The sequence below is a fragment of the Phyllostomus discolor genome, chromosome 4, assembly GCF_004126475.2.
Source record: "Phyllostomus discolor isolate MPI-MPIP mPhyDis1 chromosome 4, mPhyDis1.pri.v3, whole genome shotgun sequence".
NCBI classification, from domain to species: Eukaryota; Metazoa; Chordata; class Mammalia; order Chiroptera; family Phyllostomidae; genus Phyllostomus; species Phyllostomus discolor.
In genome coordinates this window covers 172,747,262-172,772,374 of record NC_040906.2, presented here as the reverse complement: position 1 = coordinate 172,772,374, position 25,113 = coordinate 172,747,262, and the positions used below count along the sequence as shown (strand labels likewise).

At 37.1% G+C, this 25,113-nt stretch overlaps 1 protein-coding gene and 1 non-coding gene across 2 annotated transcripts; one reads left to right on the top strand and one right to left on the bottom strand.

The window, feature by feature from the left end:
• The first annotated feature begins 4,300 nt into the window (after window positions 1-4,300).
• On the top strand, window positions 4,301-4,435 carry LOC114495905. Its single transcript, XR_003684564.1, has one exon. It is a non-coding gene; the product is annotated as a small nucleolar RNA U109 (small nucleolar RNA).
• A 5,241-nt stretch (window positions 4,436-9,676) lies between these two features.
• On the bottom strand, window positions 9,677-21,239 carry LOC114495079 (amine sulfotransferase-like). Its single transcript, XM_028510237.2, has 6 exons — window positions 21,091-21,239; window positions 19,069-19,277; window positions 14,879-15,005; window positions 13,949-14,043; window positions 11,760-11,946; window positions 9,677-10,069 (listed from the first exon to the last, which is right to left on the bottom strand). Exons 1-6 carry the CDS (start codon window positions 21,233-21,235, stop codon window positions 9,948-9,950), a joined length of 885 nt encoding a protein of 294 aa, XP_028366038.1. The 5' UTR covers window positions 21,236-21,239; the 3' UTR covers window positions 9,677-9,947.
• Window positions 21,240-25,113: the final 3,874 nt, after the last annotated feature.

Sequence of the window (25,113 nt, the reverse complement as noted above, 5' to 3'; positions counted from 1 at the left end):
CCACTCGCCTTACCAGCTTAGTCTTAAGACACTCCCAGCTCTCTTTCTGCAATTTAGTCACCCTTATTTTTCTTTCATTTAATCAAACGTTCCATGTTCCTTCCCACCTCAAAGCAATTGCATATTTCCTCTGTCTGAAACACTTTCCCCTGTTCTTTCACTAGGTTCTCTTCCTTAAGCTAACTTCCCTGATCCCACAATCTCAGTTTCCATGTTTTTTGTGCTGTCATAACACCCTGTACTTTTCATTCTTAGAACCGATCACAATTTGTCATTGTAATGAATGATTAGTGAGTTTTACCTCCTGGAGCCCTGCTAGGCTCTCAGTGTAAACACCAGAGAAAAAGCCCATCCTGCTTTTGGTAGGAGGAAGGGGAAAGTAACCATTTTTTTGAAAAACTCCCAGAGCTCTCTGTTCTCATAATAAGGCATGTCCTCAAGGGAAACTATTTTACCAGAGTCTAACCAGTTTTTATCAGGGTTGTTTTAGCTTTACTACAGCCCAATTGACCAGAGGGGCGATGCTGAAATACAGGCCCCTCTAGCCTTCCCGTATCTCTAAAATTTCGGCGAGGGGGGTGGGGTGGATGAGGAAACACAGAAGGAAGGAAGAAAAACAAAAGACTGAGATCTAATCACAGGGCTGCGGAATACTTCCCTATCCCCACACCTGATCTCCATACGAACAGGGCTCCTGTAATAATGGGGTTATTACGTTAAGAACTTCAAACCTGAGATCTCCTTCAACAGAGTCTGTAAGGAACCCAAAGACAACAGGGGACAGACACACAAATAATGACCTTGGAGAAATGTTAGTCTCTAAAACCACACACATTTGCAGCAGACAGTAAAGAGCTCAATTCTTAGTGAGGTATGTACAATACTTCACACTAAGTAAAGGTCTATCTGCCTGCTCTTTTTACTTAATATACCATTCCAGCTTTCAACAAAAAATTACAGTGCATGCTAAAAGACAATGAACACAGTCTGAAAAAAAATAGACATCAGAACCAAAATGAGCTTTGTGAGATTCAGACATGGCAGAGATTTTGGAATTATCAGACCTGAAAATCAAAATAACTATATTTAATGAGTTAAAGGCTCCAGTGAAAAAGTGGACAATATGGAAGAACAGATGGGTACTGTAAGCAGAGAGATGGCAACTCTAAGAATCAAAAGGAAATGCTGGAGATTTAAAACATAAAGAAATGGAATAATAAGTACAATGGACATGACTGAGGAAAGAATCAGTGAGGTTGAAGATGTCAATAGAAACTTCTCCAACAACAAAGCAAAGGGAAAAACAATGGGGAAAAAAAGGAACAGAATGGCTAAGACGTGTGAGATAATTACAAAACGTGTAAAGTATACTTAAGGGAAATATCAGGAGGAGAGGAGAGAAAGGAACAGAAAGTGTATTTGAGATTATGATGGCTGTCAATTTTCTAAAATTAATGACAGACAACAAACCACAAATCCAGGAAGCTAAGAGAACACTCAGGAAAAATATTTTTAAAAAATGTATCTGGATACAGCATATTCAAACCTCAGAAAACCAAAACAAGAAAGCTATCTTGAAAGAAGCCAGAGGAAATAACACTTTACCTATCTCTACAGGAACAAGGATAAGAATTACATCAAACTTCTCTTTGAAACCACAGAAGCAAAAAAAAAAAAAAAAAAAGGAGCGGAGTAAAGTATTTAAATTGTTGAAAGAAAAAAACCTCACCCAGCTTACAAATGAAGGAGCTATAAAGACTTTCCCAGATGATGATCTGCTGCCAGTAGCCCTGTCTTGTAACAAATGTTGAAAGAAGTTCTTCAGAGAGAAGATGATATAGGTCAGAAAGGTATATCTACACAAAGAAAAAGCATTAGAGAAAGAATAAATGAAAGTAAAATAAAATTTTACCTTTTTAGTTGAATTTGAGGATATTTAATGCATTCTAGTTTTGATGGAAAAAAAAACATAACATACGGTACATTTATTTAGCACAGCCTGTGGAGTATGGAGAGTACACAGAGAGAAGCCTGGAAGAAGCCCCTCTCCTCCGTGTCCCTTTTAATTTATCTGACAGGTAACAGTTTGTTCAAAATAATGTATTGGATGAAGATAGCTTATAGGTAAATTAATTGAATGACAGTAATGTAGCAAGGGACAAGAGAGAGAAATTGAGAACAGTCTTTAAAAAAATCACTGCACTACCTCAGAAGTGGTGTGCAGTAGCACCCGCTCATCTGTGGGGGACATGTTCCAAGGCCCCAATGAGGCCTGAAATGGCAGATCATACTGAAACCTACATACACTGTTTTTCCACTATATACACACGTGTGATGAAGTTTAATTTATAAGTTAGGTGTAGTAAGAGATTAACAAAAAAAAATAACAAAATAGAACAGTTACAACATATTAGAATAAAAGTTATGTGAATGTGGTCTTTGTTGATAATAACCAATCTGATAACTGAGTTGGCTACTAAGTAACTAATGAGAGGGTAGCATATATAGTGTGGATACTCTGAACAAATGCCTAATTAAAGTCCTCTTAATAGTTTTCATATAAAGTACTATGCTGAATACAAATTAATTGTGTATCTATCTAAAACATCTAAAATCACCTCTGCTTACCTTCAGATTGTGTATGCATTTAGAAGCCCTAAAGATGTCATGACATCGTTTTAATGCTAAAATTTATGACATGAGATACAATGGAAGAACTCATCAAAAAATATCACTGATAAAGTTAACATTTATAAATAAAAGATAGAAATCACACTGCTTTGTGACTTTGATGTTGTAGGCAACACAGTTTTCAGGTGGGAACATGCCAGAGCAGAAAACATAAAATCTGATATTTATGACAATTTTCAGGTCTCCATATGGTAAAGGATGCCCTTAAAGAAAATAGTAACTAGGTAAAAGGTTGCAATGTGGACATAAAAAATCATTTAGTGGCTTACAAAAGTCCCACTGTCTGTAGAATGAGGTGCAGTAACATAACAAGGTACTTCTATTTATCTCAAGAACAAGCACAGGAAATTAATATGCACTGAATTATGTGTGCGTGTAGCATGGGCAGGTGGTTTTCACATTTATGATCTTTTACATCCCTTCTGCTTCCCGTCAGTAATTACTCTCACTACCTCTTTATATAGGAGGAAATGAGGCTCTATCAGCCCAGTGCCTTGGCCAGGGTTAGCGCAGCTAAACTGCAACCCTGTAAGCCGGGTAAGCCTGGCAGCGTTGGGCCTGTGGGACTCTGGGCTCACTCCCCTGCCCCTGTTGTTTTCCTCACAGTTGAGAGTTGCTTGTAATTAGGTATGTAAGGCAGGTTGAAAAAATATTAGTTGGCTGAACATAGTGCAGAAAGGTAAAAGAACCTGGACACGGCACCTGGAATTTTACTTTCCCCTCAGGCTTGTTAGATTTTGGAATTTCTGATTTAGGTATTTGATGTTTGTTTGCACCAGTGGTCGGCAGTCCCTGGCTGGAGCATACCGGAGATGGGCACACTCCTCAGGTGGCTTCACTATTCGGTTGCCCATGAGGAAATGAAGGAGGTTTGTTGTGTGCTTGAGTTTTGACACTACCAAAATATTTTGTCAAACTACTGCATAACATAGACACAAAATACATGTATTTAAACACATTTTATGACACATTTAAATTTTTTACCATTTTTAACTATTTTTAAATAATTATAAATTCACACAAAGTTTCAAAAACAATTGGGAAGCCCCATAAACCCTTTATCCAGCTTCTCCCCGTAGCAGCATCTTGTACCACACACGGCCGTCACCTGAGACAAGCTGCCATTGGAGCAGACCCCAGAGCTTAGTCAGGGTTCGCCAGTGTTACAAGCGCTCATGTGTGGGCGCACGTGTGTGTGTGTAGTTCCATGCAATTCTATCGCCTGCACAGCTTCAGTCATCACCACCGTAACTCTGGCAACCAGGAGTCCATCTTCGTCTCTTCCGTTGTGTTTCAAGAATGTTAAATTAAAAAAAAAATCACATCATATATGACCTGAGACTGACTGAGATTGTATTTTTAAAATATACTTGACTAAGGATTTTTTAGATAAAAGGGGTTTTTTTGTTTGTTTTTTAATTTATCAGTGAGTGAGATGACTAGAAATTTCAAAAATGCACAGGTTTAATTTATTCTTAAGCTTTCATGTTTCCCTTCGAGTTAGGCAGTTACTTATTTATTCTTTCATCCACAAATTTATCCTGTTCTTATTACATTCTGTGCACCCTTGTAAACACTGAACAAAACAGACAAAAAGTCCCTATTTTCCTTGCATGTGGAAATATGTCTGCTCCTCACTCCTTTGGGAGCAGAAACACACCCATAACACACTCCATTAAAAAAAGTTCTCAGGGCTGCCAACCTTACAGTAGATGTTGAGTAGTAGTATATTTCTCCCACATAAAAAAAATCCCTGTTTTTCTAGAGCTAACCTAACAGTGGTGAAAGGCAGACACTAGACAACGGATAGTGTGAATAATCAAATTGTTTAGTATATTAGAAAGAGACAAAAGCTCTGGAAATGAAAAAGTAATGGAGAAAACTAGTGATCACAGGAAGTGCAGGAAGGGGACACCGTCTGCAGTATTAAACAGGATGCTTGGGAATAAGATACCCCAATATTTTCTAAATAAATTACATACAAACACAAAATCAGATATAGTGCATTTTTCCTTTTGCCACAGAAGGAGATTATCAATGAGGGCTATTTAAAAGAAATGTTCAGCCCTAAACAGGATGGTGGAGACAGCATTTTGTTCTACAATGTAGCTGTTCACTTCCCCATACAATTAATGTTGCTAGTCTTCCACTGTTCATATTCAGGTGGAAAAATCTGTCCGGGGTTTTAGCTAGGGCCAGGAAAATAGAAATAGACCACATCCTGGCTTCTCGTTTGTCTAATGATAAACTCGATTAACATTCTGGGTAGGGATTTATAGAATCTGGCCATAGTTTTGCTAGCAGCTGCATAGATTTCCACAGCTCTGCCAAACACCCAAAGCTCTGCCCATCCCCATCTGTGCCTCCTCCTTGCTGAAGCTACTCATCACAGTCTGTCGAAGGAGCAGCGCTGGCTACCTCGACCGGCTCTGCAGGCCATGAAGGTGCTAAAACCCTGGAGGCTATACCAGGATGCCAGTCAAGAAGGCAAAGGCCCCTTAGGAGCATACTTTACTGATGGAGCCAGGCCAAGCAGGAAGCAGCTGGTGATCATGAGAAAGGCGCCAACCCCAAACTGCAGGGTGGCACAGGCAAGGAATGGCCTTATGAGGAACCTTATTAGGGCTTTTCCTAAACTTTATTAGGTGAGATCTTGCCACATCTGGGCATCTTTTGGATTTAAAGCTATCTTCAGCAGGTAAAGTTTCTTTCTGACGGTCAATGTACCCACCGTCAGTGCCGAGGAGCATAAGTCTTTCAAGTTGCTACTGGCGGCCCCAGCAGTCATGTCGGTGCGAGTGGGTACTACAGCTCACAGAGTGGGTGGGGAGCTCACCGGCGGCCACGCAATGGGCAGATGTGTCGGGGTCCGCGCGCCCACCCAAGTGGCCTTGGACCTGAGTGGAGGGTTTCTTCAGCATCTCTCATTCACCTGTCGTCCAGCCCCAAATTCACTCCTTCTGGGAGACAGCCTCATTTTTTATGGAATCCCTGTTTTATCATGCAAAGCTACAGGTATTTAGTTTGATGGTATATTGATTCTATTTGTTATATTCTTAGCCCACTTCTAGTAAACTCCCAGATTTATCATTACAACTTTTAGATCAGACTTCATTCAGTTTCCAAGGATTTCCATTTTCTCTAACATTTCGTAATCACATGTCATTCCTGCCTATCTCCTCTTCCATGGGTCTAACGTGCAGCGCACCCGGCCAATCTGGTCAGCTGCAAATGGCCGAGCGAGAGGAGAGGAGAGGAGACGCGAGTGCTGGCATCAAACCTGAGTGAAATCCCAGCTCTGCTTCCTCTGAACTGTGTGAGGTTGACCCTAGTGTGCATCCAGGAGCCTCCTTCCTGCTGCCAAGTGCACAGCATGACCTGTACTGTGTAACATCACTGCCAATACTTACTGAATGAAGTTTGTGAACTGCCTTGCTTACGGTGGGTACCGTCCATGAAACTTGATGGCTTTTCATTCCTAGTTGGGCTCATTTTATAGATAACCACTTTCCTGCACTGCCTGGACATCGAACTGGCTGCCTTGTGCGCTCTTTAGAACACAAGGATTTAACCAGAAGCAGTGTGGCCTCTGCCAGGCTAAAGCAGAGAGGGTTTCCAGTTCAGGAGAGGCTGAGCTGGAGGCGTTCTCTCAGCGCCTACCAGGGTTTGGGCCTGCGCTGCAGCCTCTGTTCCAAGGCTCTTTACCAAACAAATGTGTGATTTGTCCTCTTCCTGTGCTCTCTGCCTACTTTTTGCTAATCTGTGCCTTTTCAGTAGATTATAATTCGTCTTAAAATTTGTCACCTTCTATTCTATATTCATTATGCCATTTAATTCAATTTAACCTCATTTTGAATATACATTTTAAGTTGGACCAGCGAGTTCTACTTTTAAAATGTGTTCTTTTTTGGTGTTGCCTCGGTAACTAGACTAGAACATAAACTTCCCTGTGGAAGTATAACTGTATTTCTTCAAAACGTTCTTAACCACAGAGAGCCCACTCGTTGCTTTTTGCAGACCCAGTGTTTGTTGGTTAAGTGTACTGTAAAATGCAGATATGTAACAATGCAGATAATTCTCCTATAAGTATTCACATTTAAGTTATATTTTACAGTATTTTTAAATGTCCAATCCCTTTGCCCTAATAGCTCTGAAATATCAAGTTGGATTTGTATATTTGACCCCAAGTTCACACAGCTAGTTAATATTAAAGCTTGGAATGAGTTACACTCAGAGAACCTCCCAACTATTAAGAGCTAGAGGCAAGACATTTGTAATGGAGCCGAACTTTGTTCTTCATGTCAACTTACTGTGTTGTACACATATGATCACACGTGGTATGGACTAGATGACAGAAATCATACCCCAGAGCTTTCAGTTATGGGGTGCTGAGACCGGACATTCACATTATGAAAGAAAAGAGCAGTTGGGAGAGATCTGTCTGAGAAAGGTAAGTTGCACTGAAGCATGGGAATGCATTTTTATTCCAAAAGGGCCACTCTTAAGAGACAATCCCCACTTTCAGGAAGATCCTCCTGGTGCAAAGGAGACCTGTGCCTGAGGTTGAGTTTGTGCTGCTGGGAACTAAGAGGAAAAGGCATACTAGGGCATCAACCGTAAAACAACACTGACATGCTAGAGTCCAGATGTTGCAGGACACAGGGGTCAAGGAGGGGGCCGATACAATATTACCGAAAGCAACCGCCCAGGTTCCTTATGTCCGCTGCCTTATAGGAAAGATATCTCTCAATGCCAGAGATTCATGAAAAGTAAAGGAAATGTTTATTTAGTGCTATACAGACTTAAAATAGTGACCTAATGTCTTCATCAAAATCCCAAAGTCCCTTAAAACACCCACAAACACACACAGTCCTTCCTTCCCCCTTTACCCAGTCTGGGGTACCATATCTCAGGAAAAGAAATAGAAGTCCATGGCTCATGCAGCCCCCCGTTCTTCCTAGTAATCTGTCTGGGCCGGTAAGCCCCCTTCAGTTCCCAGTACCATCAGCTGTGTCGCCGGGATCTCTGCTAAAGCCAGGCGGTGGTTCCCCCTTCTAAAGCTGCGGGGGTCCCCACTCTGACAAAGCCATGTGGCTCTCCTTTCTATTGCCACAGTCACATGGTTCTTTCTGCACAATGGCTGCGAGGAGGGGGTCGCCAATCTGCCAAAGCCAAGTGGTAGTTCTCTGCTAAAGCCGCATGGTGATTCTTTCTCACAGGGCTGCGGGAGTCCCCACTCTGCTAAAGACCGAGTGACTCTCTCCCTGCACTGGCTGTGGTCCTCTCCCCAATGGCTGCCGTGTCTGGGTTTAAATCCCTGAGCCAATCTTCCTCTGCAGCCCCATTTCTGGCTCCTCCCACAATTGGCTACACTTCCCAGCACTCTCTTATCCTTCCAGCTTTACTGGGCTGCCATCGTGAGTCTGGGCAGGCATGGCCCCATGTCATGGAGCCAATCTTCTCCAAGCTCCTACGCAGGCGCTGTAACTCAGGGGACCTGCCCCCCAGCTACATCTTGGTGGGGAAGTTACTTCCATTCCCCTGGCTCAGAGCACAGCCACAGCTATTTAACGTATCTATGAAACCAGTTAAAGGTTACAGATATGTTTAATAACCACAGCAGAGGTTAGCTGCAAAGCTGTTGCTATGCAAAACAGCTCTCAATGGCCTTGCTCCATTTGTCCCTTCTCCCAACCCACACCTGTGGGGAGAGGGTGAGGACATCTTAATATTTCCTGAACACCCTGAGTTCTGGACCCCATTCCAATTCCCTATTTGGGCCTGCCCCATTTCTTGGCTGCACCCTGTTACACAGAGAGTAGATACTTCACTACAGAAATCTATTTCAAAGAACTTAACATTGATGTATTGTTTGGGTATATTAATTCTATCATTTGGAGTAGTGTTATGTTTGCTTAAATAATACAGTTAGTTCATTTTATTTATATGTAAGTACATAATCAATTTTTAAGTTAAAAATGGAGGTAATTTCAGCACTCATTGAAAATAGCTCATTTTATAGACGACAGCTTTCCTGCAAGTCGTATTCTCTGAACATTGGATTGGCTGTCCTGTGGGAGTCCAGGCTTTTGGCCAGTTGTTGTTTGGGACTATTAAGGGAACAGCTGATTCTGCAGACCTGACCCAGGAACTACTTCACACTTCCCTAAATTCAAAGTGGCGGAGATGCGGTACACTTCTTCAGAAATCTGATAGCTCTCAACAAAATATACCATATCTGACTAAAACTCACTCACAGCTGATCTTTTCTCTATTTTTCTCTCATCTGTACCCACCACTATCACATACCATCACTGACAACTAAAGCAACGGAACTGTTCACTGCAGTGCCCCCCTCCCACTGGCATGCGTAGTAAATACACTAGGGGCAGCTAAAACATTTTAGAAGTGCTCTAGCTTACCACTGTCAATATGTGTGTGAGTGGGTTCACTCTAATCTACACAATAGTACATTTTTTTCTCACAATTTTCTTATTTATTTTACTGCACAAGGACACAGAGTTGTTTTCATTTGTTGACTCTCATGGATGGTGGTGCCTTAAATTTACTAAACTTTTATTTTTCCCCCACTGGTTTTATGCTTCATTTTTTTTTCATTTGGGAATTACAAAGAAATTCACCTACATTTTTCTAGCAATTCAAAATGATTTTATTTTAAATATTTAACTGTTAAATACATGTGGAATTAATGACATTATAAATAAAATTTTTTAACCATATACTTGAATGATTGAACCATTAGATGATTAATTCATCTTTGATCCTCTGACCTTCAGTGTAAATTTTAGTGATCTGTGAGTTATTAAATAGAGGCATGTGCTTGCCTGTGAGTTCTCTACTTATTTCGACATTCACAGTGATTTTAAATAAAAGAATTCATGTTTAATTGCAATAATAAAATACATTTTAAGATTTCATTGATACTAAACTTAATTGTAGATTAAAAAGTACACACTGCAGAAAGCTCCCTCAGAACATTTATAATTCACATTACATACTTCCTGTTTTTCACTTTACAATACAGGCTATCAATGCAGGCTATCTCCTAAATCATTTTAATTCTTGAAATTTCAAAGTGTTTATCAAGCTCATAGCAACTAATCTAAGCACAGTTTACTCATTTTCTTATCAATAAAGTTGTATAATTAACATTTGCATAAGAAGTATAAATTAACGTATCTATTAAAATAGGCTTCCTGGTTAGTAGACTATATTATAATTCTTTTACACTGATTCTACCCCTCATTTAGATCCCAGATGAACTTCAAGGGAACATCTCGCATCTTCCTTTGGAATACTTTGTCAAATCTCTCATTTTGCTCCACTGTCAAGTGACGTTTCCAGTCTCCAACGGTCCCTAGAGAGAGAAGCGCAGGATCAGCCCCTGGGTGAGTAAGTGGTGCTTTCAGGTTAACAGTTCCCTCCAGCCCACTTGAATCTCCTCTTCAAGCCAACCTAAATATCTGCTAGTTAGTTCTCTGTAGGGTTTGATACCTCATTTTTCTTTATAAAGAAATGAACTAAGAAACAAACTTAAAAACACTTCCAAAGTACACTATCCTTATACTTTCCCCAACCACTACCGTTAAAGTATAACTTTTACTGAGAAGGTATAACAAAAGTAAAATATATGACTAGGTTAGAATTGTTACATATTTTACTAAATGCCAGACACCATACTTGGCAAACTTGGCAAAATGTAATATAAATCTTTAACACAACTCTACAATGTCCCTATTTCTTCATTTTTTAATTTTTTTTAAAAAGAAGAGATTATGAAGTACAAATTAGTAGTTACAAAGAGTCATGGGATGTAAAATACAGCATAGGGAATATAGTCAATAAAATTGTAACAACTTTGTATGGTGCCAGGAGGGTACTCGAATTATACTGATGGGATCACGTCATAAATTATATAAATGTCTAACCACTATGCTCTACACCTGAAACTAACATAAAATGATTTTGAATGTCAACAGTAATTTAAAATTAAAAATAAATAAATATGTAAAAAACTAAAGATAAATAAGTAAAACTTAAAAAATGACACCTAAAGTTTTTCAAGTAATGAAGTCAAGGTCAGAGAGTGTTCAGAGCTTCCATTGCTTCAGTTTTACTCGATGGAGTTAGAAACCGTCATCAGGATAGTATTTTAATGAAGATTATTTGGCATCTTTGGCTATCAAATTTTCTTGTTTAAACATTATCATTGGCATTTGGAACAATTAGCAAGCTATTAATGTGCATAAAAGTTGCTTTATATTTGATGTAGTTAAGCAATGAGACATTAAAGTTGATAATAAACGGTACAACAGAAGAAACAATTTTTTTAAATACCAGTATCAAAAGCAGCTTATATAATTAAGAATAAATATCCATCATCAAAATGAGTAAATTAGTGAATAAAGTATGAATAAAATAAAAAAGCACAAGTTATGTTTTAGAAAAATATACATTAAAAATATCAATTTTTTAAATTTGAAATTAAGAAATATGGGGGCAAATATATTCATTCTTAACTCCTGGTATGCCGTAAAACACAGTATAAATTAATTGCAAATTGCTGAGTACTTGAATTTATAGCACATTGGGTTAATGAAATTTTAATCTACTTTTTACATTGAAGAAATCTGACACATGAGGAGATAACTGTAATTCAAACTTTCTCCCCCAGAACAAAACACATTGTATGTTTACTTCTGGAATGTCCTAGAAGAAATAAAAAAAAAGAATTGGAGTGTCCTGGTCACATATATCCATCACCTTCAGGTAAGAGTTAGTAATTTTAAAGAGTAGGATCACATAGACGAAAAGGAAGGAATATAATATAGATTAATTAGGTTCAAGTGTCAGGCTCTGTACTGAAGAACTGTTCAGTTTCCTGGGATACTTTTCAGGGCCATTTTCAGGTAGGATCTTTGATTCTCTCTGGGGCCCAAATGACAGTACTTAGAGACCCAGGGTAGAAGCATTCCTTAATTAGTGTAGACACCAAGGACTCACGGGAACTCTCAACCCTTTTGCTTCTATAAACCCCTGAGCATCACCTTTGCGCAGAAAACGTCCCTCATTTGTTCTTCTCCCAAGCTCATTGCTTACAATACTATCACAATTTGCTCTTGGATCAGACTTCATGTACTGAAATGTAGCTTGTTTCACAATAGTTTCCACATCCTCTTCACTCAGTTCTTTCTCAAGGAAACTGCTGATTTTAAGCACAGAACTTCTGAGATCCTGAAAGAGTTGTGGGTATGAGAAACGATTCAGCTTGTGAATGCATGAGATACATCCCAACATCTTACCACATTTTGAAAAACTGAAGTTGGTTGGGCTTATTGTAAGTCTAAAGATTGACATGATATGTCATTCCCTGTTCCTTGTATGAAAACGAGTGCTCTGATTGTCAGCTTTGTTAGAGCTTCCTAGTGTTTGATTTTGCAAGGACAGCTCCCCTGCACTCATTCATTCAACCAACACTTTTAGGGTGTCTCATATGTTTCAGAAACTGTGATAGGTGCTGGAGAAGCTTAAGAGAACGATGGTGTGCTAGCAGTGCTTTTTAAGAGTTTACCATTTCATGAGGGAAAGAATAAAGCAGGCAATTAAATATAGTGGCTGCAACAAAAAGGGAAATGCAGGTCTCAGTGGCTTCGCTGGTAACTCCAACCAAACATATGAAGAAGAATTAACACAAATCCTCCTCGGACTCTTTCCAAAAGTCAAAGAGGAAGGAACACTTCCAAACTCATTCTATGAGGCCAGCATCACCCTGCTACCAAAGCCTAATGAAAACACTACAGGTGAAAAAAAACTAAAGATCAATTTATCACCTATGAAAGTAAGATGGGAAATCCCCAACAAGATGCTAGCAAAACAAATTCAACAACATATCAAAAGGATTATATACCATGAACAAGCAGGACTCACTCCTGACATGCAAAGATGGTTCAACACATGAAAATTAATTAATGTAATACCACATTTACAGAGAGAAGGGGAAAGAAGCCACATGATCATCTCAGTTGATGAAGAAAAGCATTTGATTCCTTCTAATCCAAAACCATACTTATTTTCAGTGGATTAACACTGATCTCTAACTAGTTTGCCTGTATTTTTACAGTTATTACTTTGAAACTCAGCAATGGCAAAGACATTATAAGAATACTAATTCCATCTTATTGTAATTCTCATAACTCTTAAAGGGCTCCCCATTTCCTTTAAGATTAAAGAAGTTACTATCACTAACACAGTCTACAGATCTTGCATGGTCTGGCTCCTACACCCCTCTCTAATCTTCATCTTATATTACTGCTCTTTAACTTCTCCCTTCAGTTCTTTAAAAATATGGCGTGTACTTTATTTCTTCAGATAAGTTGTACATTCCCTTTCTTTGGCTTAGAATTCTCTTTTATCTCTCTTCCAAGGCATATTTATTAGTTTGCTTTTACTGTGTTATTTTTTTTTTCAGAAATAACCGCCTATCACCTTTAATTATACCAGATCAGTATATTTCACATACTGATATCATACCTGCATTTTTCCTTGATAACACCTGTCACATTTTTTAATTATATATACCTACTCAGTGAATACGTATCTTCCCTGTTGGATGATGAATTCTGTAAATAAAGGGATCAATTCTCTTTATCTCATGATTTAGTGTCTGTCACAGAGTAACCATTTAATAACTTTGAATTAATGAATAAGATATGCAGTAGTGAATCAACATGTCTATCACAGATTACAAAATAGTGAACTTCAAAGTATTTGGTTTATGCAATGTTTTAAAACAGCTTTGACTGGATGTCAACATGTAAACATGATGCAATTTCACATGAAAGCTACATTTCAAGATTCTCTTAGAAAACAAACAAACAGGATGAACCTTTGTCCCAGGGCAGACAATTACTTCTGGCTGATTAGACAAATCTTACTGGCTTCTCACCCCAGTGTTTCAAAGTGCCTTTTTTTTTGTTTGCAAATCTCTGAATATGTGCGTTTGCCCTTATTGGTACAGATGGGTACATGAAAAGCAACCACAAAAAGATGACTACATCCAGTGAGAAGAGAGCCCTGAGGAATCAGTAATTAAGGGATGGGCAGAAACTTAGAAACCCCTGAAGGAACCTGAGAGGTTAAGCACCAAAAAACTCAGGAAAATGTGGTTCATTAAAACTAAGGTTTTTTATAAAGGGTTTCAAGGAAATAATTTAAAAAAATAACCTTCTCCTCTTACCTTTTTCATTTCCTCGTACATCATGAACAGAATATTGAAGTCTCGTCTGTGCTCGTACCAGCCTCTGACGTGATCAAACCAAAGGCCTCCCACCACTGTGAGAAAAATGAGTAAGTGACAAGGTAAGATGTAGCACTTATTGACCAGCAAACTATGGTCTTTCCTTTCTGTTCAGAAATTCCTCAAAAAGAAAAGTAAACCTGCACCACTGAACATCTATGTTACCTTTTAAAATTGGTTCTTTGGGGAACAGTTTCATGATTTTAATGGAAACCTGCCTTCCCTATGTATGTAGGAAAGCAGTCATGAAAAAATAAGAGGCCCAAGAACTAATTTTGAAGATTAAGGGTAAGTTCTTTTACTTTCTTCTTCCACCTGAAAACATATGTCTTTATTTCTCCTTTGATTGCCTATTTTAAGGCCTCTTGGCAGCAACTTTAGCTATCTACAAGACAGAACCTGAACACAGTCTTCTAAATGAGAGGCCCAGTTCCACAGTCCCCGAGCCTCTTGCAGCAATCTCTCCTCACCGCTGAAATGAAACTCGCACTGCTGCCATATAAGGCCAGCCATGGGTCCTTGACAGAACCCCCAAAACTACATCCCCTTTGAATACTGGCAATTTTGGAGCACATGGATCTAACTAGTTTGAATTGTTAGACCTTTATGCTTCTTTTGTGATCTGGTCAAAATATTCCTTAAACAATATGCCTTTGCAACTATAACAACCCCCAAAGTGACCCTGGTGAGAATAGAAAAGCCACTGGGTGGCCAATTAAATGGACAGAATAGCAATCACTTACCTGCTTTCCAGCTTCTATCATTACCCTTCTGTATCCCCCTAAAATATGTTCCCTAAGTTTGAGACTTTGACTACATGGCAACATTGTTTCATAAACATGTTACTTGTATAAATAAGTTCACAGTTACCTTTTCCATCTAGAAACTTTTCCAAGAGTTCCTCTATGCTATTCATAGCTTCAAATATAACCACTAAATTTGAATAATGAAAGTATGAAGTCAAAACATCCTTGGGGTTTCTGTAGACGTAAATAATCTGCAGGGGGATAGTAAAACACTTTTTAACAATTATTGGTTATCCTTTAGAGGTGTTTTTGACATCTACATAATATTTCATTATATGGATGTGAAATACTTTATTTCATCCAGTCAACTACTCATGGTAATTTAGGTGATGCCTGTTTTTTTTGCTGTTATAAAAACTGTTGAAATAAATAACTTTATTCACATGGCCTTTCACATGTGCAAGCATATAAGACTAATTTCTAAAAATGTTAATCATTCATGGTGTTTATTAATATTGCAAATTATATTGCATAGGAGCTATTTCAATTCATGCTCTGTGAGCATTAAGTGACATTTGATAAGAAGCCAAGGTAGCATTGGAGATTATTTTAAAAAGGAAAAATATTATACTTAATAGGTGATATTGGAACAAATAATTATCCATATAGAATAAAAATGGAATTGTACCTCATAACAGACTAAAAATTCATGTAAAAATGAATTAAAGATTTAAACATGAAAGCAAAACTCAGATATCTTAAAAAATAAATAATTTATTTCTGATCTTGGAGAAGAAAACATATTTCCTAAATAAAAAATATTTAAAATAAAAATTGATCAATTAAATTACATTACATTTTTTTAAATGTTATTAATCAATAGGTACAATAAAGGCAGAAAGCAACAAAGTATGGGAGAAGCAATGCATACAACCGATAATTTATTACTATTCAGAATATATATAAAAGGAATCAATAAGGAAAAGACAATGAAATTTAAAAATGATTATGACGAAAGTTATAATCATTTCACAGAGAAAGAAAAGATTATGGCCAAAAAATAATAAGTATTATCATGACTAATAAACATATTAAAAAGTGCTAATGGCAAAACCCCAGAAAACAAGAAAATAAGTGACAATATAAAATTAAGTAAAATTTAAGGTCATATTATTTAACAGGACAACATATAACTTGTTTGCATGACTAATAGTGCAGAAATCTTTGTATGCTAAATAACATATTAGAAAATCTTAAATGACACAAATTCCATTAAGTCTAAAGATTTCAATTTAGCAACTATCATAATGGGAGATTTATCATAATGGGAGATTTATACTCCCTTATCTTTAGCAAAAATATAGAAGGATTAACTAAATAAATTTGTACAATTATTTAACAAAGTTTATTTTATATACAGGGTCTGGTACAAATTATACCCCTTTTTTATTACAAAATCTTTTATTACAAAATCATAAACATGTAATTCTGTAACATAACAATATCAAATTCAGCATATAACATATTTTAAGTGAAATGTTCAAATTAAAACTATAAATTATTACACGCATATTATTCTACTACCAACCACAGTCACGCAGGCGTTACTTCTGTGAGACCCTGTGTGCCTGTCACTGCTCCACACAGAGATTTACATACCTTTTTCTCATGTGGTTGTGAAACATACTGAAAAATATTGATCATATGATTGGCCATAAAACTGCTTACTGAATTTCAAAACTTAGAATAGAATTCTCATAGTACCATTACTTGATAATACATATAACTAATATATAAGTATATTTATACAAGTATATGTAAGTATAAGTACATATAAGTATATATAAGTAATCAATAATAAAAAGTTTAAGAAGAAAATTTATATAACCAGTTGGAAATTAAAAATCTTCAGAATAACTTGGACCAATTAGAAAATTCAAACTAAAATGATAGAGTATTTAGATACTAGCCATATTATATGTATAACTACACTAAAAGGGATATCCATCATTTTAAAATGTTAATATTTATTAAAAAATACTGGAAGTAAATAATGCTAAGCTTTTAATTAAAGAAGAAAGAAAAACAAAGGCAAACAAAATGTCAGGAAATAAAATGAAAGCAGAAATCAATGAAATAGAAAACATTAAATTATGTTTTAAAAAGAAGCTAGTTCTTTGGAGAAAAGTAGCCAATATAATAGAAAACTGCTGATATCTTGAAAAATATAGAATATAAAAAATTTCCTCGTTACAAATGATGATGACGTAATTATTAAAGATGTAACTGGAAAACTGGAGAAAATTCATTATATTATGAAGGAATATGTTGTAAATTTGTTTTCTTTTTTTTTCAGAGAGAGGGAGAGGGAGGGAGAAAGAGAGGGGAAGAAGCATGGATGTGAGAGGGAAACACCGATTAGTTGCCTCTCTCATGCTCCCTGACCGAACCAGGGCCCAAAGCCGCAGTTCAGGTTCATGCTCCGAACGGGAATCAAACTGGTGAGCTCTTCTGATTGCAAGACGACACCCAACCAACTGAGCCACACCGGATCAGGTGGATTTTTTCATTGCTTTGAAATATAGATGAAATGAGGATAGCTAATCAAATTAAAATACTGGTTCAGGGAAAGGCAGATGATTTAAATAAACTGATTGAGAGAATGAAAATGTGGAACCGTAAAGCTGACAGGATCGGATATAGTAATAATGGACTTTAACCAAATCTTTCAAAACTTCAGTTCATTTATATTTTTAAACTACATAACAGCAAAAAGCTTCAAAATTTATTTTGTAACCCTAGAAATACAGTGATACTAATATCAAATAAAGATGGAATAATCATAGAAGATTAGAGTCTATTTTAAAATATTTATGGACAAAAATTCCTGAGTAAAAATTACCATATTTTGCCGTTTACAATGCACACCTTTTTGTCCGAATTTTTTAGGGAAAAATAAGAATGTGCCGTATACATGGGTATGATGACTACATACTATGGGTATAATAATCCCGCGTATAACACACACAAAAACATAGGTGCGTGTTATACACGGGAGCGCATTAACCCTTCCAGCTGTATGTTAAATTAGGTATCATACTTCAAGCAAGCAGGACTTATCTCCAAAATAGAACATTATTAAAATATTAGTGGATTTCATTTCACTGTAGATTAAAGGGGGAGGGGAGGACATGGCGTTTTCAGAGTTGTCAGACAAGTCACTATATGTGATTAGAACTTTTCTGAGTAAAGAAAAAAAGAAAAACAAAAGTAAAACTCCAAGCAAACTAAGAATAGAAAAAAATTTTTTTCATTATGTGCCTTCCAAATTAAAACCAAGAAAAAACACTAAAAAATGTTAGAGAATCAAGGACCAAGAAGAATGTTCATCATCACCTCTATTCTATTTTTCTTCAGGTTTTAACTATGAAAATAGAAAAACTGTAAATATTGGAAAGTAAGGAAAAATAAAATGTATTATTTTAAGATCTAATATATTCCAGAGCATAAGGAGAAAGTTGATAAAACTAACAAAATTGATTAAGGGAGACATATATACTAAAGCAACAACACCAATGTTTTATCTGTATAACAGTAATAACTAAATAGAAAAGACAATAGTGAAAAAATTTCCACTTCATAATACCCATAAAAAAGTAAACAAAAAGCTGGAAATTCAGGGATGTATTGTAAGAAACATACAAACGAACAACACAGTCCATTTGGTAAACATGTAAGTAGGCCTGGTGAAGAGAGAGTAATACAAGGGTGCTGAAGGAATTTTGAATAGTGCTTTTCTAATGATTGTGCCAGAATTAATTTAGATGTATTTAATCAATTACAATCAACATCTAAAAGTCACTGGACAAATTAAGATATCAAAAAATAAAGTTGATGGGAATTTACCTTATCAGTTACAATATTTAAAAGAGCAAAAAACTGCCACATATTAATTTTTGGAAAAAAGAATACAGAATCAGAGGAAGGGACTATAGCACCTTCAAATATCAAAATGTAGACTTAAAGATAGTAGAGGAAGAGTACGTGCTTAACAAGTCATATTGGGTCAATTGGCTAACTAAATCATTAAAAAGAATAGAATTTAATGTGTTGTCACAAAAGTATTTTTGCTGAATGCTTTATAATCACACTGCAAGCAGTGTATATGATGACTCAATTTACATATATACTTATACTTCAATATATATTTTAATGTATAAAACAATACAGAAGGTGGATGAGTAGGCCTGGGAAAAATATTTGAAGAAAGTATTTTTGTTTGTACCAAAGGTCCATAAGCTATATATGACTTACTTTAGCTTTTTTGTTTGTAAGACCCTTGGGTACTAAATTGTAGGAGAGGTGAGATGCGAAGAGGCGAGGGGATGGTCTCTTGACAAAGTCAACTTTGCGTGTATTGTATTCAAAGAAGGGGACTCTATCAACCGTTTGCAAATTTTCAGTTCCATTACGATGTCCCTCAGAATAAATCAAACTCAGTATCTGCTGAGTCCAGATGGTACCTGCAAAAATAAATAATCTCATTTTCCACCCTGAATTATTTCTTTCTAAAAAATGTTAGTTATGAATGCCATCTATCTCAAAATCATTTGGAGCTTTCTCTTTCTTTCAACTACTCTAAAAATGCCAAGAAAATGTGTCCAAATTTTTTCATTTGTGTGTATTTTACATTAAAATTAATAAAGAAAAACTCAAGTGTTCTTAGCTTTTTATTAGAAAAGAGCAGTGACACTAGTGATTCAAATTAATCATTCAGATCTTTTTTGTTTCCCAGACTTCATGTAAGGTCTGTTGCTACAATTTTCTGGGTCTACCTCTGTTTTTCCTTCCTTAGTCTTTCTTAAAGCTTTATACTTCAGACGTATAGACACATTAAGAGCTCAAGGTCCCTTTCATCTTTTTTTTTTTTTACATAGGTCTTCTTACACAATATTGAGTGAAAGTACTGACAGGCATTCTTGTCTTGTTCTTGATTTTATATGTTTCATTATTGCATTTGACATCTGTGGTGGTTTGGGGTAGATTCTATTTATCAAGTTAAAGAAGTTCACTTTCTCCCTGGTTTGCTAACAGTTTGCCTCACAAATATATGCTGAATTGTATTAAATGCTTGTTCTGTCCCCGTGAGGTGATTGTTCAGGCTTTCTTCTATAATCTAGTAATGTGGGTGAACTACATTAATATATATTTAAACCACTTAGGACTCTTGAAACAAAGGCATCTTGGTCACAGTGTATATTTTAACGTTGCTAGACTTGTTTGGATTATAGTTATGTGGTTTAGGAGTTTTGCATCTATGTTCATGAATATACAATCAATGTTCTGGAAGAATGTGAGGTTTTAATAATCTTGCCGTCATCACTACTCAATTGAGTAGATTTACAGACATCATAGATTTGATCAAATTTATGGCGAATCCTGGAGAGTCACTAATCTGCCCTCTAAGAGGAGTAAGAGCCCAGCAGGTTGGACTGAGAACTGGTGTGTGGTGTCCCAAATACTTGGGCAGGATTAAGGGTAGTGGAAAGACTCTTATGGGCTGCACAACCTGAAACTAAGCAAACTGAGGTGCCACCCACATCTAAGGGAAGGAAAAAATACTGAATATCAGATGTGCTGGTAAATTTGTAGAGTGGGAAAATCCAGAGAAAAGGCATTGTATCAATATTACTAATCTGAAGTTCGTAACAGGTCATGAATTTCAAAGTAGATGGTAAAAGGGAGGGACTGGAGCATTTTCATAAAAATCTAAAATAACTTTTTTGTGTTGACAGACTCCAGTGTATCTTTGAGCAACATTAGCCACTTTTGCAACATTGATTCAAGAATACCAATCATCCTGTGTTCTAAAAAGCACAATATAATAAACTTTGGGGGAAATGTCAGATTTGAAGGCAATTTATTTTAATTCAAAAGTATCTCATTATTATAGAGAAATACAAAGCAGTTAGAGCCATTGAAAAGCATATTAGGAATTATTTCTGACTTAGATATGCTGCTGACAAAGATCCTGCTGGGTTTTTTAAATATATTTTCTTCCATTCTCACGCAAGCCGACAGACCAGCATTCACTAAGTATCTGCTCTTGGCTCAATATGTGGTTTCTGCATGTGTGCCTTCAAAAACGACAATATGTGCATTTCAAATGTCCCTAGGTATTAAAGATTTGACACTTGTTTAACTTTTAAAACATTTTCAATGGTGGTCTAAATGTAGACTGGGCTACTCTTAATGTCTGGAAAAGTGCATATTTGTACATGTGTATTAGCAAACAGAGTGAAGACTGATAACAGGCAGCCCAATCCTCCAACTTACCGGATTTTGGATATGTAATTAAGAAGACATCATCATCTCTGATTTCAAAATCCTCTATATTTTCTAGAAAATCAATATCATTAACAACAGGAGATGCAAAATTATGGCCTTTATAGTTCAGTAAATATTTGTCTGTGTTGTCCATTATTATTCACCTACAAGTAGAAAAATATCACATTATTTTCAATTTCTAAGTATTTTATAGTAATTACTAACACTTACTGAGTGTTCAATATATGCCAACAATCTTGTAAATATCCTGTGTGACAGCTGACACCATACTAAAGAGCATACGTGTACATGCATAAATCACTTAATCTTCCCAAGAACCAAATACTCCTAGAAGTTTTATCACTACTTTGAAGATGAGGAAACTAAGATACTAAAAGGTTAAACAGCTTTTCCTAAAACCCCCCGAGGGAGGCGTTATCCTGGTGCCAAGCACAAACCTGAGGGAAACAAGGCGCAGGAGGTTCCAGGTTGCCCAGCTCTCAGCGTGGCAGGGTGATGTCAGACTATTTGGCCACTGAGTCCGGGCTTTCAATGACTTCACCTGACACAGTTGCTTAGTATTTTATATTTTCACTCATTAGACATTTTTGTTATTATAGAAATAGTAAATTCTTCAATAAATGCCCTTTTATTTCTGTTTCTACTTTTACTTTTTCTGGAACAGAAATCATCTGCTGCCCTGAAAGAAGCTTCTGAGGCTTTGGGGTCTGTGTCCATTTCAAATGGATTGTGGACTAGGCTCTGCCTGAGCCGTACCAATTGCGTCTGCTTTGGAGATGTTGCCCTCATGTAGTTGCAAGCTATTGTATGGTTATTATTGTATTTTTGCAATTTAATTTTTATCAGAAATCTTCAATAACTCTAAATAAGAAAGTCAAAATAAAAATAGGAAACAAATAGTGTAAAGACATATCTGTTCAAAAGTTGGACCAGCTCCACCTGAGAAATGTATTCTTGAATGTTAAGAAGATGAGATCCCAGAAGTTCTAGTAACACTAGGCTTAGAACCAACACATATTTCAGTAATGTACTTTAAAATAATTCCTGTGCATACCAAGAAAACACACTTGTTTAAAAAAAAGACACCACTATCTCACTCATATGTGGAATCTAATGAACAAAATGTCAATAAACTGATGAACAAAGTAGAAACAGAGGCATGGATACATGGAACAGATTGACAGCTGTCAGAGGGGTGGGGAAGGAGAGACAGGATGAAAGAAGGCGAAGGAATTAACCAAAGAACATATGTGCATGACACATAGACAGAGTCAACAGTGTGGTGATGGGCAGAGGGGAGGGAGGGCAGGGACTTGGTAAAAGTGGGCAGAGGTGTGGGGGGGGGGAGATGCAGACATTTGTAATAGTGTAAATAATAAAAATAAACTTTAAAAAAAGTTGCAAATATGGCTTTGTCTAAGTTGCATGTTAAGAAACCACATTTAGTCCTGACTGGGTAGCTCAGATGGTTGGGCCTTAGCTCACAAAGTGAAAGGTTGCAGGTCTGATTCCTGGTCACAATGCATGCCTGCATGCCTGGGCTGCAGTCCCTGTCCCTGGTTGGGGTGTGTGCAAGAGACAACCAACAAGGTGTCTCTCACACATCAGTGTTTCTCTCCCTTTCTTTCTTCCTCTCTTCTCCTCTCTCTAAGAATAAGTAAATCTTAAAAAAAGGAAAGAAACAATACTTAATTCTTTTAAAAACAATCTAACTCACATGACCAATAGAGGAAAGTCAGAGGTTAATTTTTCTAAGTAAGAGTAGAAAAATCTCTTGTATTAGAATTACCTGGGTTTTTCTGTAAATGTTTATGCTCTAGGTCTTATAACAGACTAAGAAAATTTCTGGGTAGTGTGCCCTGGAAATCTGTATTTTAATAAACTTGCCAATCACTCCAAAGAAATAGGAACCAAAATACTGATAAAGCACTATCCGGGTTTCAGCAGGTGTTTCATCTCTACCTCCCGAGAAGCCTTTTTGGGTGTTATTTGACCTCCGCTTAAAAATCCAGGTAAGGCCCTATAACTTGCTAGAGCTTTCCTGACTCAAGGTGTACTCCAGACAACCTCAATCACTGAGAACTGAGGATAGAAGAGACTGGCAGATGGATCACAGGGAGTGGTTTCAAGAGGAGGATGGACCCTGGCAGGCATAGCTCAGTGGATTGAGCGTGGGCTGCGAACCAAAGCATTGCAGGTTCAATTCCCAGTCAGGGCACATGCCTGGGTTGCTGGCCATGGCCCCCAGCAACCACACATTGATGTTTCTCTCTCTCTCTCTCTCTCTCTCTCTCTCTCTTTCTCTCCCTTCCCTTTCTAAAAATAAATAAATACAATCTAAAAAAAAAAAAAAAACAAAAAAGAGGATGGAGTGCTGTTGTGATGCTGGCTCCACAAATTTTCCCAGAAAACCCCTGTACAACAGCCTTTGGAGCATGGTGAGGAAGAATTTATACTGTGTTACACAGGCAAATGGAAAAGCCCATAAGTGTGAAACATAGTTAAAGCAAAGGCAAAGATAGTGTGAGCCACTATCACACCCTTCTGACACCACATATATATATATATGTACACACACACACACACACACACCATAAAGCAACAACTCCACAAACTCCTGATTCTGAGAAAAGAGGAAACAGTGCCAGGCAGCCCACAAAAACATTCTGAAATCGCTCCTTTTTTTGCTATATATTATGTTTAGTCTGTCTTGCATAATCTCAAGGAGAGAAAATTGTAAGAGCAATGTTGTCACATAAACAAGGGGGGACAGTGAGGTGAGGGTGCATTTTCATGGAGGATCTCGGCATTGGCGAGTCATACATTGTTGGCATATCCTTAATGAATATAGGAGAAAGTATTGTATAAAGGGAAACAATGTCGTGTGTTTCCCTTATTCCTGCACTGAAGTCCCAAAGAACAGGAGGGAAAACATAAAATTGAGGAGGAAGAAATAAACGCATTGTATCTGAAGACAGGATAAGATTTGGAAGGGGCTTAAGTCTACCACATTACTACTCACTGTTCTCCGTCAGCTGCTGAAGCAAAATCCACTCTGGTGCAATTGTATGGACAACAGGGAATGACCTGCTGCTGAGAAGTAAATAGTCCCCACAAGTTTGTCTTGGCCAATGAGCAGTGTTCTAGAGCCAGCAGAGAACTCAGCTTGGATAAATAAATTAGGTAAGATTTTGTTAACATTAGCAAATAGTTATGTGATTAGTCCAGAAGAAGCAAAGTACTCAAAGCTCGTGGAAACACTAAAGAGAACTGCACATACTGTATTTTTTGGACCATAAGAGCCACCTAGGTTTTAGAGGGAAAAAATAGGAAAAAAATTGTGAAGCAAAAAATATAAAATATTGCATAACATAAATAACATAGTATTTTCCCAATGTAATTTAAACAGAACTCAACAGCAGCATTAACAACCATTATTAATGACTTTGAGCTTTAAGTATGGAAACTCCTCTAATCATCGAGAACCCCGAGTACTCCTGTTCACTACTGTCCACATTTATGAAGCTCAGTTCTTCAGAATCACTAGTATCCCTGTCTTCACTCTGTTCGTAGAGGATGTCATCTTCAGAGCCATCTAAGGCATTGCTGATGCCACATTTTTTGAAGGATCTCACAACGGTTTCATCCTTAACTGGCTGCATGAGGTTTTCACCCACTCACAAACTGGGGTAATGGTGGGCCTCTTCATTCGTCCAGGTGGTGTCAGATCATGATTTCCAGCAGCCATCCATTTGCTCTGCTCTTCTCTCATGAGAACTTTAAATGGCTTGTTGAGGGAAACGCCCAAAGATTGCAACTGGCTGGTAAGCCCCCTAGGAATTATGGTTAGATGAGTTTTCTCTTCTTTAAATGTCTTTTTTGTGGCTTCCATGATATGTGCCCTAAACTGGTCAAGCAGTAGTAGAGCAGGTTTTTACAGAAGCCCTCCAGGATGTTTGGACCACATTTTTTCTATCCATATCTTCATGACATTTTCATCCATCCATCCTT